This window comes from Pagrus major, chromosome 7, assembly GCF_040436345.1.
Source record: "Pagrus major chromosome 7, Pma_NU_1.0".
Taxonomy (NCBI): domain Eukaryota; kingdom Metazoa; phylum Chordata; class Actinopteri; order Spariformes; family Sparidae; genus Pagrus; species Pagrus major.
The window spans coordinates 4,970,472-4,983,937 of NC_133221.1; the positions used below are offsets into that span (position 1 = coordinate 4,970,472).

The following is a 13,466-nucleotide window of genomic DNA, read 5'->3' on the forward strand; positions in this document are numbered from 1 at the left end:
AAAAGACTTAATGAATGAATGGGCTAATATGCCTATTATTAAAATGTTTAAAGGGAATGAGGTTGTTGAAGGGCTGTATTTGGCCCGCGGGACAGGCCTTCTTCACATCTTTTACTCAAGAACTATTCATATGGGTGAATTTCAGTTTTAGCAAAGTTATATTTTAATAGTCTAACATGATATCTTTACTTTTACTCAAGTATAACTTTTTGATGTTGATTTGACACCCCTGTTTCTTTGGCTGACCTTATGAACTTTTTGTAACAGGGTTGTTGTTTGTAGTAATTTAGTTGTAATGCATCAAACTAAATTAAAGAACAAATGTATTTAAAATGAGCTCTCGGTGACCTTTATGTGACCCTGAAAAATGTGCCCAATGTACATGAAGTCAACAAATTATGACAACAGCTTTGGCATTTAGGTCTGAAGCTGCAGTTCCCCTGTGCGCCACTAGGGGCGCCATGTTGGCGAGTCGGGGGTTTCCTCAGCGCAAAGAAATTTCCATGTACAGGTGATAGATGACTTTAGGGCAAATCGTTGAAAACACACCCGAGAGATTCGCTTTTTTTCTACACAGCAACAACAACAATTTTGTATTACGTGTCTTGTTTTCAAGTGAAACACACGAAAAGACCAATAAAAGTGAAGACTTTTAGTTGTCACCGATGTGTTGTGGCCTCGGCTGCAGACAGGGATCCGCGGTGGGAGAGCTCTCAGTCATCGCACACCATCTTTGCGGCGCACATCAGATAAACACTCGTCTCGGTGTTGTGTTGCTGCCTGTTAGCTTGAGATCTTAAAATTGTACCATCGGAGTTTGTGCGTCGGTCTTGGCACTAACACTGGTTCACATTTAGATATTTCTTAGGCTAAGTATTTCTAACGTCGTCCAGATTTAGTGGGATTCATCCTGTCGTTTTCCTGACGTTAGTATCAAGGATATTAGTTACATAATGTGGCGGTAAGCTGTTGCTAGCTTAACACCAGCCTGTTTTTTTTATCTGTTTTCGCCTTTATCTGCTACGTCTGTTACAAACATTTGGTTAGCAGGAGTTGTTGTTAGCGATGGGAAACAGCAGAGTTTACATTAGCATAGGTTATGCTACCTTTGGCACCCTGGTTGGACTGTCGGCTTTCCTGGTCTGGAACATTGCATACAAACAGCCATGGACGGCGGCCATGGGAGGCCTGTCAGGTATGTCAACACACCTGTCGGTTTAACTGTCATAATAAATGATCCTGTGATGTGTAGATTTGTCTTCCATCACATGATTGTGGAGCATTTAATGAGGCTAATCCCTGTACAAGGCCTACACGGTCAAAACAGCACATCATAATCATGCCATCGTAAGGTGTTTTGTTCTGATCCAGTTTCACTGTCGACACATGAAATCTATTCAACACTTTATTTACTGTCAGTATTTGTTTGAATTCAGTAATGTTTGTTCGGTGGCACCTTGTTAACACACTCATTTAGGTCACATTTGTGCACATGACCAGATTTGAAGCTCACCCCCTTCCTCACCCTCACGTGAATGTACTGTACTCTGCCACAAAGTCAATTTTTGTGTGTCACTCCTTTTGGTTTGTGGACTGACATTTATTTATTTATTTATTTTATACAATCTGACCTTTTTATACAGTTCAAGCATCAACTTGTCAGTGCTCTGCTGTTGACCATCTATCTAATGAAGACTAGAGCCTGATCGATACCTGATTCCTGGAACCGATACTGATATTATGGAGTGAAAAATTGTGATATCGCTTTATCAGCAAGTACACACACATTTTTTGCAATGATCCCTCAAAGCTGGTTATCAAACAGTTGTGACACAGATATGTATCGGTGGCAGGGTAGTTCACAGTGACAATAAACTTTATAAATGACATCAGTGCACTGAAACGACAAACTTCAGTCAGAATTTGACTTTATAAACTACCCCAGCTTCTTTTTCTTATCTGTGATAGGCCAGTATCGGTGGATAATATTGATGTATTGGTCAGGCCCTGATGAAGACACTAAATAACTGCAAACTTACTTCACCCTGGTAAACCTAGTTTGCCATTTCTGTACTGCATTGGCCGACATATTCACCAGCACCATAGAGCTGCAAAAATGAGTTGATTAGTTGTCAACTTTTGAATTAATTTTCATCTGTATCGATAATCAATCATCTTGAGTCATTTTTGTAAAAGAAAAGTATTCAAATTCTTTGATTTCAGCTTCTTAAAGGTGAATGTTTTATGTGTGGGTTTTGGACAAAACATAACATTTGAGGACATCATTTTGGGCTTTTGGATAAAAGTTTTATGGACATATAATCGCTTAATTGATATCAACACCATCTCCTCAGGCATTAGGTGATTGAGACAGGGATATAATGCTCCAGTTATTTGGATATAGTCTCTGTGATGTGTTAAAATACACTCATTGAAAGTGTGTGCGTCTTTGTCTCTGACAGGAGTGCTGGCGCTCTGGGCTCTCGTCACACACATCATGTACCTGCAGGACTACTGGCGCACCTGGCTCAAAGGCCTCAAGTTCTTCATCACTGTCGGTGTGCTCTTCTCAGTGTTGGCAGTGGTCGCCTTCATCGCCTTCCTGACTCTCGCCATCACACAGAAGCAATGTAATCCTCTCTCTACTGTTCATAGTTCATCATGATTCATTTTCAGTATAATAGAGAATAAGACTCAAACATTTATTATTAACAGCTCATATCCTTTTTAACTCAGATGATTGATTTCCTAATGCATGTATTCATCACTCTGCTCTTTTCTGTCCCACAGCTCCCACTGACCCGAGGAGCCTCTATCTGTCCTGTGTGTGGAGCTTCCTGACTCTCAAATGGTCCTTCCTTTTGGCCTTATACTCGTACAGATATCGCCAGGAGTTCGCCGACATCAGCATCCTCAGCGACTTCTAGTCAGTACGGATTTTATAAGACTGCCATGGACTTTGAAGGGTTTTAGGCTGCCGGCGGGAGCTGGTCAAAGAGCGTTTGTAACAAAGAGAAGGAAAAGCAGACATGGCGAGATTAAAAAGTCATCTGACTTTTACTACATGGAGTTGCACTTGTTGCACTTGTTTAACAAGCTCTGTATTTGTATTGTAACCTGCTCTCCTACTTTTAAACCCAAACATTATACCCCTGTAAGTAGTCATAAAGTCTAAACCTCTGAAGACTGGAACTGCTTTTGATTGAATCGCTCTGGGCTATTTATTAAGAGACACGCAGGTGGTTTTTCATACAGATTTTTATCATGGGAGTGTTTAATCTTAAAACGACTAACAAGGAACAAGGAAACCCCCGACATAACAGGCTTTTAATCCAGTGATACGTTGGTAAAATGAAAGTGAAAATACTCCCTAAACCTACCAAACCTAAAACCTGAGGCCACTCTGCTCATGCTAGGTTGACGGTGTTTGTTGGAGCGCTTGAATGTTTGTGACAATGAGCTTTTTTCATAGTTGCAGTTTTGAACCACAGAGTACTCATATCTCTGAACCGTTGCTTTCTTAGTGTCCACTGAGTCAAATTCTTAGCTCCCTTCAGTGTCAGTGAATTAATTAGAGACATATTTTTATCATTATTACTTTTAAACTCACGTGCTTTGTTCCTTTTCTTTGCACAAGAACAGAAGAAAGGGCATTCCTGTGGAGTTTGTGCTTTTCATCTTGTGTACCACCAGGGGGCGACTTTGTTTTTTTTTCCTGTCAAGAGTCCATTTGAAAATTCTGACATTCCTGTTAAGTGAAAACACAAATGGATTTAATAAATAATTGCACTTTAGTCTTTGATATTGATGCCATTGTTTTGCACACAGATCCTGATACAATGGGAGAAAAAGAAAAATCACGTTTTACACATGTCATCTCTGTTTCACCCTTTTTAATGTTGAAATACGCTATTTATATGTATCATTTCTTTTACAGTTAGTATGATTTGTGTAAGTCAAGTTAAACTAGGCTGTTTGCTTGTGTCGACCTTTTATCATGAAACTTCAAATGTATTTTTCTGTTGATGAGAGAATGAATATGAGGATGCTACATGTATATAGAAACTGAACCCATTAAAAGTTGCATTTATTGTTAATTACGTCACGTTGTCTTCTCGCTCTGTCCCGCAGACGCAGCCTCACACATTAACAGTAAAGTGATGAAGGTTTTTCCTTCAAGGCTGCATGTTCTCAAAATGATTCAAGCTTTTTGGATTCCAAGCTCCACCCAGGAAGTGTAGAGAGTCTTTAGCAGCATAACTTGATAAGTAATCAAACAAGTGGTCATACACACATCTGAGCCAAATGCCTGCAGACGTTGTGCTTCAACAGTAAGGTACAGTGCTGATTTTTTTAGACTTTTACATTAAACTGTACAGAATGAGCTTGATATCAAGGTCAGCCAATGACTTGCTGCTATTTTGATTCATTTATCAGTGACATTATTAGAGGACAAATCTTTAAGAGTTTCAAAACAAAAGCTAAATGCACATTGTTGACTGAGTGATTGAAAATAATTATCCTCCACACATGTTTTTTAACCTTTAACCTTTTTTAAATAGTGCTGAATCTCTTTGCAGCTCCATTTTATATTGACTTATTCTTGCTATTCTTCTTTTACCTTTCATAAATTATACTTTAAAGGTAGCAATTCCCAGACATTTCATCTAAACACTAGTTCGACCATTTGTTTGCCCTAACTAGTAAAATGCCCATGCTGCAAATATTGTATCTGTAATATAAACTTTCTTATAAAAGATGGAAGATTGAGAAGTCTTGTCCACAGCGGGCAGACTGTGAGATGCACAGAGTGAACTTGAGCGTGTGCTCATATTTACCTGGTGTTGAGCAAATATTTCAGCAGTCCACCAACCTGTTGGCTGATCCTTCACCCTTCAAGGTTAGATTAGGACCTTGCACTCGTAATGGGTCACGTAAATGTAAGACCACAGCAGTGCGGTCCTAAAGATGCCCTTGTTCCCACAACTGAATTATGTATAATTACATAAAGCTCAAACCAGTCGGACTGGGTTTTAATTCTTAAATCTTGCTTATGTCGAATACGTGCAAACAAAGCAGCGGTGATGTTGTTACATTACATTCATTCAGATACTGTATTACTGTACTTCTTCTCCAGTACATTTCAGAAGGAAATATTGTACAATTATCTGACAGCTGTGATTATTTTACAACTTAATTTTGGAATACAAAACATATGAAAAGGTTATAAACTACACTGTTTTGTCAAAAACTAAATAATACAGCTGGAGGATCAGTCAACTAATCAATTAATCGACTGTCAGAAAAAAGGTTGTTCCAGCTTCACAGCTGTGAGGCTTTGTTGTGTTTCATTATTATTTAATTATTTAATGATATAATCTTCACTGGTAAAATTGTGCATTAACATTAATGCGTTAATAATCTCAAGATATGTCATTATATGATTCATAGTTACAGTTACATTACGGGGATATTTTTCTGCTAGAGCCTGACTGATACTTGATGTTTTGGGCCGATGTTTGAAAATTTCACATATAGACATATATTGGCCGATGTACACATTTTTGTGCAATGATCCCTTAAATGTCGCTATTAAAAGTTTGTTTCAGAGGCAGAAGATTTTACAGGAAAACAACACATTTTATTGCCTAAAATGACATCAGTGCACTGAAACAGTCAACTTCACTGTGAATTCAATCATTATTATTTGCCTACAATAATCTTTTTCTGCATATCGGTGCATATGGGACAAGATATATCCTGATACTGATATACCTGTGACAGGCCAGTATCGGTGGATAATAGCAGCCAACTGATGTATTATTACAGTGTGGTATTAGTACTTTTACTTAAGCAAAGGATCTGAACACGCCTCCTTCCACTCCTTTCAAATTTGTATGCTGATTAAGTAAAATTATATTGATGCTATCTTGTCAAGTGACTAATTTTGGGAAAATATATGAAACTCAGTAAGAGACTTATTATTACTTCAACTGATAGATGTGTTTTGCTTGTCCATTAAATGCACCTTGAGGTCATGGTATTAAAAAGAGAACTTGTTATTGTCTGACTACGTTTCAATATGCTCCAGCCATGCAACCAGACCGCCAGCGTTATGTGATTGACAGGCCGGCATACAACCTCCCAGACTTCGACAAAGAGTTCGACAAGAAGAGTCGACAATTCCCCGTCGGAGAGAAGGTGAAGAAACTCTTCAGGTACAGAACTGCAATCTCTCCGCACAGTCAACATGAACTACATGTCTTCCTATCACACAAACTCCACCTCTGACAAGCTTTGAGTTGCGATCAAATAGAGGAGAGCCCTGTAGCTATGACTTCATACCAAGTTTGGATATGTATTTGGATGTGTATTGTGAACAACCAGAAAACCTGAGCTCTTCAAAGAGTTTCCCGTGTTTGTTTCTGTCAGATGCTCCGTGTCGAGTCTGAGGGGCTTGTTATTCAGACATCTGCCTGTACTCAGCTGGCTCCCCAAGTATAAAGTGAAAGAAAACCTGCTGTGTGATGTCATCAGCGGGGTCAGCGCTGGCACCATTCAGGTCCCCCAGGGTCGGTCATTGCTTCTCCTCTCTCTCCTCTGATGCCTCTTTATAATACACTCTGACTCGTGCTTGCTGCAGTGTTGGCTCCAGTTTACAGCATAGTTTTTGTATTTTTTCTATACGTTACATGATTTATGTGACAAGTTTAAAAAGGTTTCTGTTCTTTTCCAGGCATGGCATTTGCCCTCCTGGCAAGCCTCCCTCCTGTCAACGGTCTCTATTCCTCATTCTTCCCCCTCATCCCGTATTTCTTCATGGGCACTGCTCACCAGATGGTCCCGGGTAAATCAGAGTGATTTATCTGCAGCGATTTCATATGATGACAGTGATAAGTTGCCAGAGCTGCACGGTGCAGATCAGCTGCGCTCAGCCTCGACTCTGCCCTGTTTGCAGAATTGCATTGAAAATAGATGTGACACGCTGCTTTTTTTTTAATGTCCAGGTACGTTTGCTGTCCTCAGCATTATGGTGGGAATCGTGTGTCTCAGACTGGCCCCGGAGTCAGAATTCAGTCACTTCAATGCCACTCTAAATGCTACAGTAGTGGACACAGACCAAATGAATAACGTTCGCTTGGGAATATCTGGAACCCTGGCCTGTCTCACTGCGATCATACAGGTACTCATGGCACTAAAGGCTCGAAATGTGAGGTACAGTTCAATCTAACAGTGACACGCTGATATCTGCTTTCCTCTGTGTAGATCGGCCTCGGCTTCATGCAGTTTGGGTTCGTTGCCATCTATCTGTCCGAATCCTTCGTCAGAGGCTTCATGACTGCTGCAGGCTTGCAGATCCTCATCTCAGTGCTCAAGTACATCTTCGGCATCAGTGTGCCACCTTACAGTGGTCCGCTGGCTGTCATATATGTGAGTCACTCTTTCATATTGAAATCAAAGAACATCAAAACACTTTGATTTGCCAATAAAATCTTGTTGTTTTTGTCACAGACTCTGGTGGATATCATACGTGGCCTCCCTGATACCAACATAGCGTCATTAGTATTTGCTCTAGTCAGCAGTGTAGTCCTGATCGTGGTGAAGGAGCTGAGTGCACGCTACCGCCACAAGCTGCCCTTCCCCGTTCCGATGGAGATCATTATTGTAAGTAGTTTGTCATTTCTCTGAGGACACAAAAGTTCAGTCATGTAGGTGTTGCTTGGATTTTTATATAAGATTGAAAGTGATGATTGGTTTCTATTCCTTTCCTCTGCAGGTGGTGGTGGCCACAGCCATCTCAGGCCCTCTGCATCTTCCTGAGCTCTATCACATGGACATAGTGGGAGAAATTCCTTTGGGGTAAAAAGAAAAGCATTAAAATTACTCGTGCATCTTATTTTTTTACTGTTCAATTTAGTTTTATTTCTTGGCTCTGTTTTCCAGATTCCCTGCACCGATCCTGCCCACAGTGAGTCAGTGGGAAGACATGCTGAGCACCGCTTTCTCCCTGGCAATCGTGGGGTACGTCATCAACTTGGCTATGGGCAGGACGCTGGCAGCCAAGCACGGCTACGACGTGGATCCAAACCAGGTAGAAGAACAGCATATCTTCTGTTATTTTAAAAAAATGTGTTTTATTCAATTTTATAAAAAAAAAACCACATGCATGTTCTCGTACAGGAAATGTTGGCTCTTGGCTGCAGCAATTTCCTCGGCTCCTTCTTTAAGATCCACGTGATCTGCTGCGCCCTGTCTGTGACGCTGGCTGTCGACAGTGCAGGTGGAACATCACAGGTGGGTGCTGTGTTACCACTTAAAGGAACTGTAATCAAGCATTTCAAGGACTTGTATGGACTACAAGGAAAATAATACCTCAAACTTGCCAACTTCTGTTGCTTCCTTCTCGTAGTTCGCCAGTTTGTGTGTGATGCTGGTCGTGATGGTCACCATGCTTGCTCTGGGAGCCTACCTGAAGCCACTTCCAAAAGTAGGTGGACATAAGAGTGTGATACTAGCGCCTTTAAAAATGAGACATACATTTGTGCAATATCTAATCTTGGTTTCCCCAGTCGGTGCTCGGAGCCTTGATTGCAGTGAACCTGAAGAACACGCTCCTGCAGCTCTCCGACCCCTATTACTTGTGGAAAAAGAGCAAATTGGACTGCGTGAGTTAAAGCCTGGCACGCAATATTGTATCATCTTTTTTCTCTCCATATTTTATCTTATTCTATCGTTCTCTCTCCTCCAGTGTGTGTGGGTTGTGTCGTTCTTGGCCACATTCTTCCTCAGCTTGCCTTATGGAGTTGCTATTGGAGTGGGCTCATCCATCCTGGTGGTGATATTCAAGACACAGTTGTGAGTACATTCCCTGCAATACGCTCTATATTTTTTAGCCATAAGACAATGCATCAGGGTGTTAACTGTGTATTAATGTATTTCTCGTTTTAACAACGTGTTTCTTGCAGTCGTAACGGTTCGGCAGTGGTTCAGATTATGGATACAGATATCTACAAAAACCCGAAGGTGTACAGTAAGGTATGAAAAGTACATTTGTTTGTGTATTTTTGTCGTCACACATCATATAAGGGGATTTTTTTGTAATAACTCCACAGGTCAAGTCAATAACAGGTGTGAAAATAGTGAACTACTGCTCGCCGCTGTATTTCGCAAATGCTGAAATCTTTCGCCAGAGGGTCATCAGAAAGGTAGTGTTTTGCCATCACTCAAGGTTAGCGAGGTTTGAATCAATGTGTTCGTGTGACGTATGGCTGTTTACATAGTCGTGTTTGTGTCTAGACCGGCCTGGACCCTGGCAAACTTATCCTGGCCAGGCGGAAGTTCTTAGAGAAGGAACAGAAGGACAAAGCGAAAGAGGAGAAGAAGGACAAGGAGACGAGGAGGAGGAAACCGAGCTCTTTGGTTACCATGAAGTCTCAGGTGGGATCAGATATATGACACACGACACACATGTTTAACTGAGCAACAGAGTGCCAGAAACATATACAAAAACTTTCAATGGGTCGTGAAAAAAGAGTTATCTGAAAATAAAACCCGTGACCTTTTCTGTGCACCTTTCTCTACGTATTTCCTCTAAATCCAGACCATATCTCAGCTTGAACTGCAAAATGACTTTGACATGAACGATGGCAGCGCCAGCAAACCCGAACCTCCCACCAGCTATGTCAACTTCCACTGTGGTGACATTGAGCTGGGCGAGCAGGCGCCTGACCAAGAGCCACCCAGTCCCACCGCCGTCACGCTGGAGTCCCAGCCCGTGCCCTTCCACACCCTCATCCTCGACCTGGCAGGAGTCTGCTTCATAGACCTGATGGGCATCAAAGTGTTGACAAAGGTTTACAGTACCACTAAATTCACTCTTAAAACACCTACAGTAACAACAATAAAGATTATGATGACATACAACATTTTTAGGCTATAATAACTTAAGTATAAGCAGAATCACGTAATAACTTGCATCGAGGGCATAAATCATGTCTTTTCAAATCAATTTGGGATCTCTTGGACTATAAAACTTTCCATCAGCATGGGTATATGACTGAGTTTTCCATTTTCTTATGTGATGTTACACATTTAATGTTATAATGCAGCTTCACAGGCTTTATATTAGCCCGGCTATACGTTCTTAAATTAAACATCTTTTAGAAAAACTCTTGTGGAGCTGTTATACATTATTATACTTATATACTGCAGTGTGACTGACCTAATTTCTTGAAAATGCATTAAGATGACATGAAACTTTTAAATTTCAGTTGACAGTTAACGTTAGATAGAATCGACAAGCTAATGGTTAGCCGTAACTGACATCCAGGTTTACTGACACAAGCGTAATCGGAGCATAATTCGACATTTCAATTTGTGTAATATTAAAATGTTCAAAGAAACTAAAAGATAGTTTAAGTGCAAGAGAAACATCTAAGTTAACGACACAGCTGTTACCGCAGACAGCCTCTCCACAGTGATGTAGCTCTCCTCTCCTCCAAGTCAAAGAGCCCCTGATGTATTCTGCACAGATCTAATATTGAGCCTGTTTGTCACAAAATGTTCTTTTATTCAGAGGATTGAACCCTGGCGTTCCTTACTGAACCTTTATATGAGAGAAAATGTAATATTGTGGGTGTGTTGGCCTACAGTCATGGTTATTCCTACATGTCTTCTTCTCTTTATTTCCCCCACACAGATGAACTCAAGCTACGCGATGCTGGGCATTAAACTATATCTGGCTAATGTTCAAGGTAACATCTTAAATGACTTAAGTGCATTTCACACTTGTTGGCTAGACTGAACAGTTGTCATGGCAACAGTAAGCTAGTCATTCATTCAACATAAAGTCCGTAAAGGTCCGTGAAGGACACCTGTGAGAGACAGAGTACAATTGTAAGCCAAAGATTAGACGTCTACACACTTGTCATTGGGCACACGTGCCTTCCATTTTTCTAGTGAGATAAAGAGGTGATCCACAGGGATGATTAATGGCCAGACACTAGAGGCAAAAATCATTTTTTCATGCAGTGGTCAGTTTTGAAATTTTGGCCTGTTTTGCTTCTATAAATGTCTTCTTTCAGACTAGTGGAAATTTTGCATATTTAATTAGATAATGCATTATGAAAGCTTTTAATAGCAAAAATAATTGTCTTAGCCTTAGCAATTCATAGCCTGATTAACATGACATTTTATTCCTGAAAACATGGTGATAATGAATGTTTTCTAGTATTTTCTGATTCACCAAGTGATAAAAATGAGATTTTCAAAATTCCCTCTGTAAAAGTCTTTGACAAAATGACAGAACCTGGCTTTATCCAGTGTTCAGGTCTATGTTCTGGATATGTTTGCATATCGCCACATTTTTAAAAATAATGTTGCCTATAATTTGTTTATTTTCACAAACAAACAATCTTGCAACTTTGATGCAAAAAAACAAGGAAACAAGGAATGGGAACATTGGCTTACTTCAGGCACACTCCACTCAGTCAAGGATGTTGTTAAAAAGCCTTTTTTTAAGGGCGTATCAGAGTAAAAATCACACAGGAGGAAATTGCTGACCGGTTTCTAACCAAACTGGGTCTTCCCCAGGGCGTGACTGGAAAAAACAATTGTCTTAAAGTAATTAATCAACTGGGAAAGTTTCATGGAAAGTTAAAATTTTTACCCTCTTCACCTGTGGTGTCTTGACTCGTTGTAAAGTGCATTGATGCAAAATCCCTTGCGTCACAGTGTCCAAGTCCTCGTGTGATATTTGTCTTCCTGCCGCCTGCAGCCCAGGTGTACGAGGAGCTGGAGACTGGAGGAGCTTTTGATGAAGGCAATATTGGCCGCGGTAATCTCTTCCTTTCTGTCCACGATGCCATTCTGTTTGCTCAGCAGACCACCGCAGAGAGGCGAGTCTCCCTAAAGGTAGGCCCCCCGGTGTATAAAATAACCTTATCATACAAATCCATTTCATAACATCACATACAAACACCTGCTGTTCAAAGGTTTCTAAGGTTAGGGATATAGGGAGAGATTAAGAGGAGTAGAAAAGTGAGATTTATGCTCTCATGTAACAAATTCCTCTTTGAGCACAGCCTTTGTCACCTTATCTGGTTCAACAAGGGCAAACAGAAATATCACAAAGGTTTGTGTGACACATTAAACGGCACAACAAACAGAGTTGTAAGTTACACCAAGGTCATGCTGGGTATTGTGTGCTGTGTGCCTGATTTTGTCTTCTCTTACTGCATGATAAGCACAAGCAACTTTTCAGGCATCTGACAGGACAGATACCGTCCTCTACAGGTTTAATGTGGATAACATTTTTACAAAATTGACCATCTTTAATTCACGATTCATTAAAGGATGTCACGAATGTGTCAGTCTCAACTTGCAACACCGAAGTACTGCCCTGTAGCTTCCCTCTCCAGCTGCTGCAAGTCAAAAAAACTACCCATTTGCCAACTTTACATTTCCTTATTTTTAAAATTTCGGTTAGGGTTAGGAGAAGATCACGTTTTGGCTTAAATGACCTGTTTTGGTCGCCACAAATGCCACTGGAGATGTCCCAAAAAACTTAAATTTTCTTTGTCACAGAAACATGATTGGAAAATGTGCCGAGGCCTCCTTCAAAATATCCAGTGGTGTCATGCTTACAACGTTGAAACGCAGTCTCAAACTGCGGCGACTGGCTTGGCAACCTTCTCACCTAAAGCTCCACCACCATCCCCTCTGCCTCATGATATGAAAGTCAGGTCACAAAGACGTAACGTGAACGTGATACGACAGGTCTTGTAAAAAATATCAATATGGTACGTTCCTGTGAAACATATAAATGTGAACGTATCAGTGGTTTACAGAAATGTTAACTTCTTACATTTTATCCTGACAACTGGGCTGCAAAGAAACTTTGAAATAAAGCTGCTATTCTAAAACTGGTGGATGCTCAGGATGTGGATTTGAAGAGCTCAGTTGTAAACAATAATGTAGCAGTGTCAAAATCCCCGTGGACTGATCGCTGTGGATTCAGATCACCTGTGTGCAGGTGTGTGGAGACTGACTCCTAATTAATGAGTGAGAGCAGCTTGAGGTGTTCCCCTTCCAGCCAGTCAGGGTGTGACGACGCCCTTTTGTGAAGGCTTAAGAGGGGTGGGGAACGGCAGCCCGGCCAGTCTGCTTCTCATTCTGATTCTGTCCTTCAGCCAGACACTCTGCTCTGTTTGGGCCCTGTTGAGATTTCTTTGTTGCCCTTGTTCTGGAAATTGTGTGCATTATACAGCCCAGTTCAGTGACCATCAAAAGTCAGCCTTCAACTAGCCTACCTGCATCAGGGCCGGGCTTTTTTGTCAAGAGTTTTGCATGTGCTTCAATAGACTGGCTCCTGGTTTTCTTCTGTTGTTTGTCTTAACTGAACACCTTGATATCCAAGCCCCTCTGTTCACCTTCAGTTCTTCCTGTTCCAGTTCATTGTGGACTAA

General features: G+C 40.9%; 2 protein-coding genes across 2 annotated transcripts; both read left to right on the forward strand.

Annotated features, from left to right (window-relative positions):
* Positions 1–751: 751 nt before the first annotated feature.
* slc48a1a (solute carrier family 48 member 1a) lies at positions 752–4,100 on the forward strand. Its single transcript, XM_073471032.1, has 3 exons — positions 752–1,195; positions 2,463–2,630; positions 2,791–4,100. The coding sequence occupies exons 1-3, from the start codon at positions 1,066–1,068 to the stop codon at positions 2,925–2,927; spliced, it is 435 nt and encodes a 144-aa protein (XP_073327133.1). The 5' UTR covers positions 752–1,065; the 3' UTR covers positions 2,928–4,100.
* A 1,993-nt stretch (positions 4,101–6,093) lies between these two features.
* On the forward strand, positions 6,094–13,466 carry LOC140999317 (solute carrier family 26 member 9-like). Its single transcript, XM_073469663.1, has 19 exons — positions 6,094–6,218; positions 6,433–6,572; positions 6,737–6,847; positions 7,008–7,183; positions 7,267–7,431; positions 7,513–7,665; positions 7,778–7,860; positions 7,945–8,092; positions 8,182–8,295; positions 8,411–8,488; positions 8,571–8,666; positions 8,750–8,856; positions 8,967–9,036; positions 9,114–9,206; positions 9,298–9,438; positions 9,602–9,853; positions 10,700–10,754; positions 11,777–11,913; positions 13,437–13,466. The coding sequence occupies exons 1-19, from the start codon at positions 6,094–6,096 to the stop codon at positions 13,464–13,466; spliced, it is 2,274 nt and encodes a 757-aa protein (XP_073325764.1).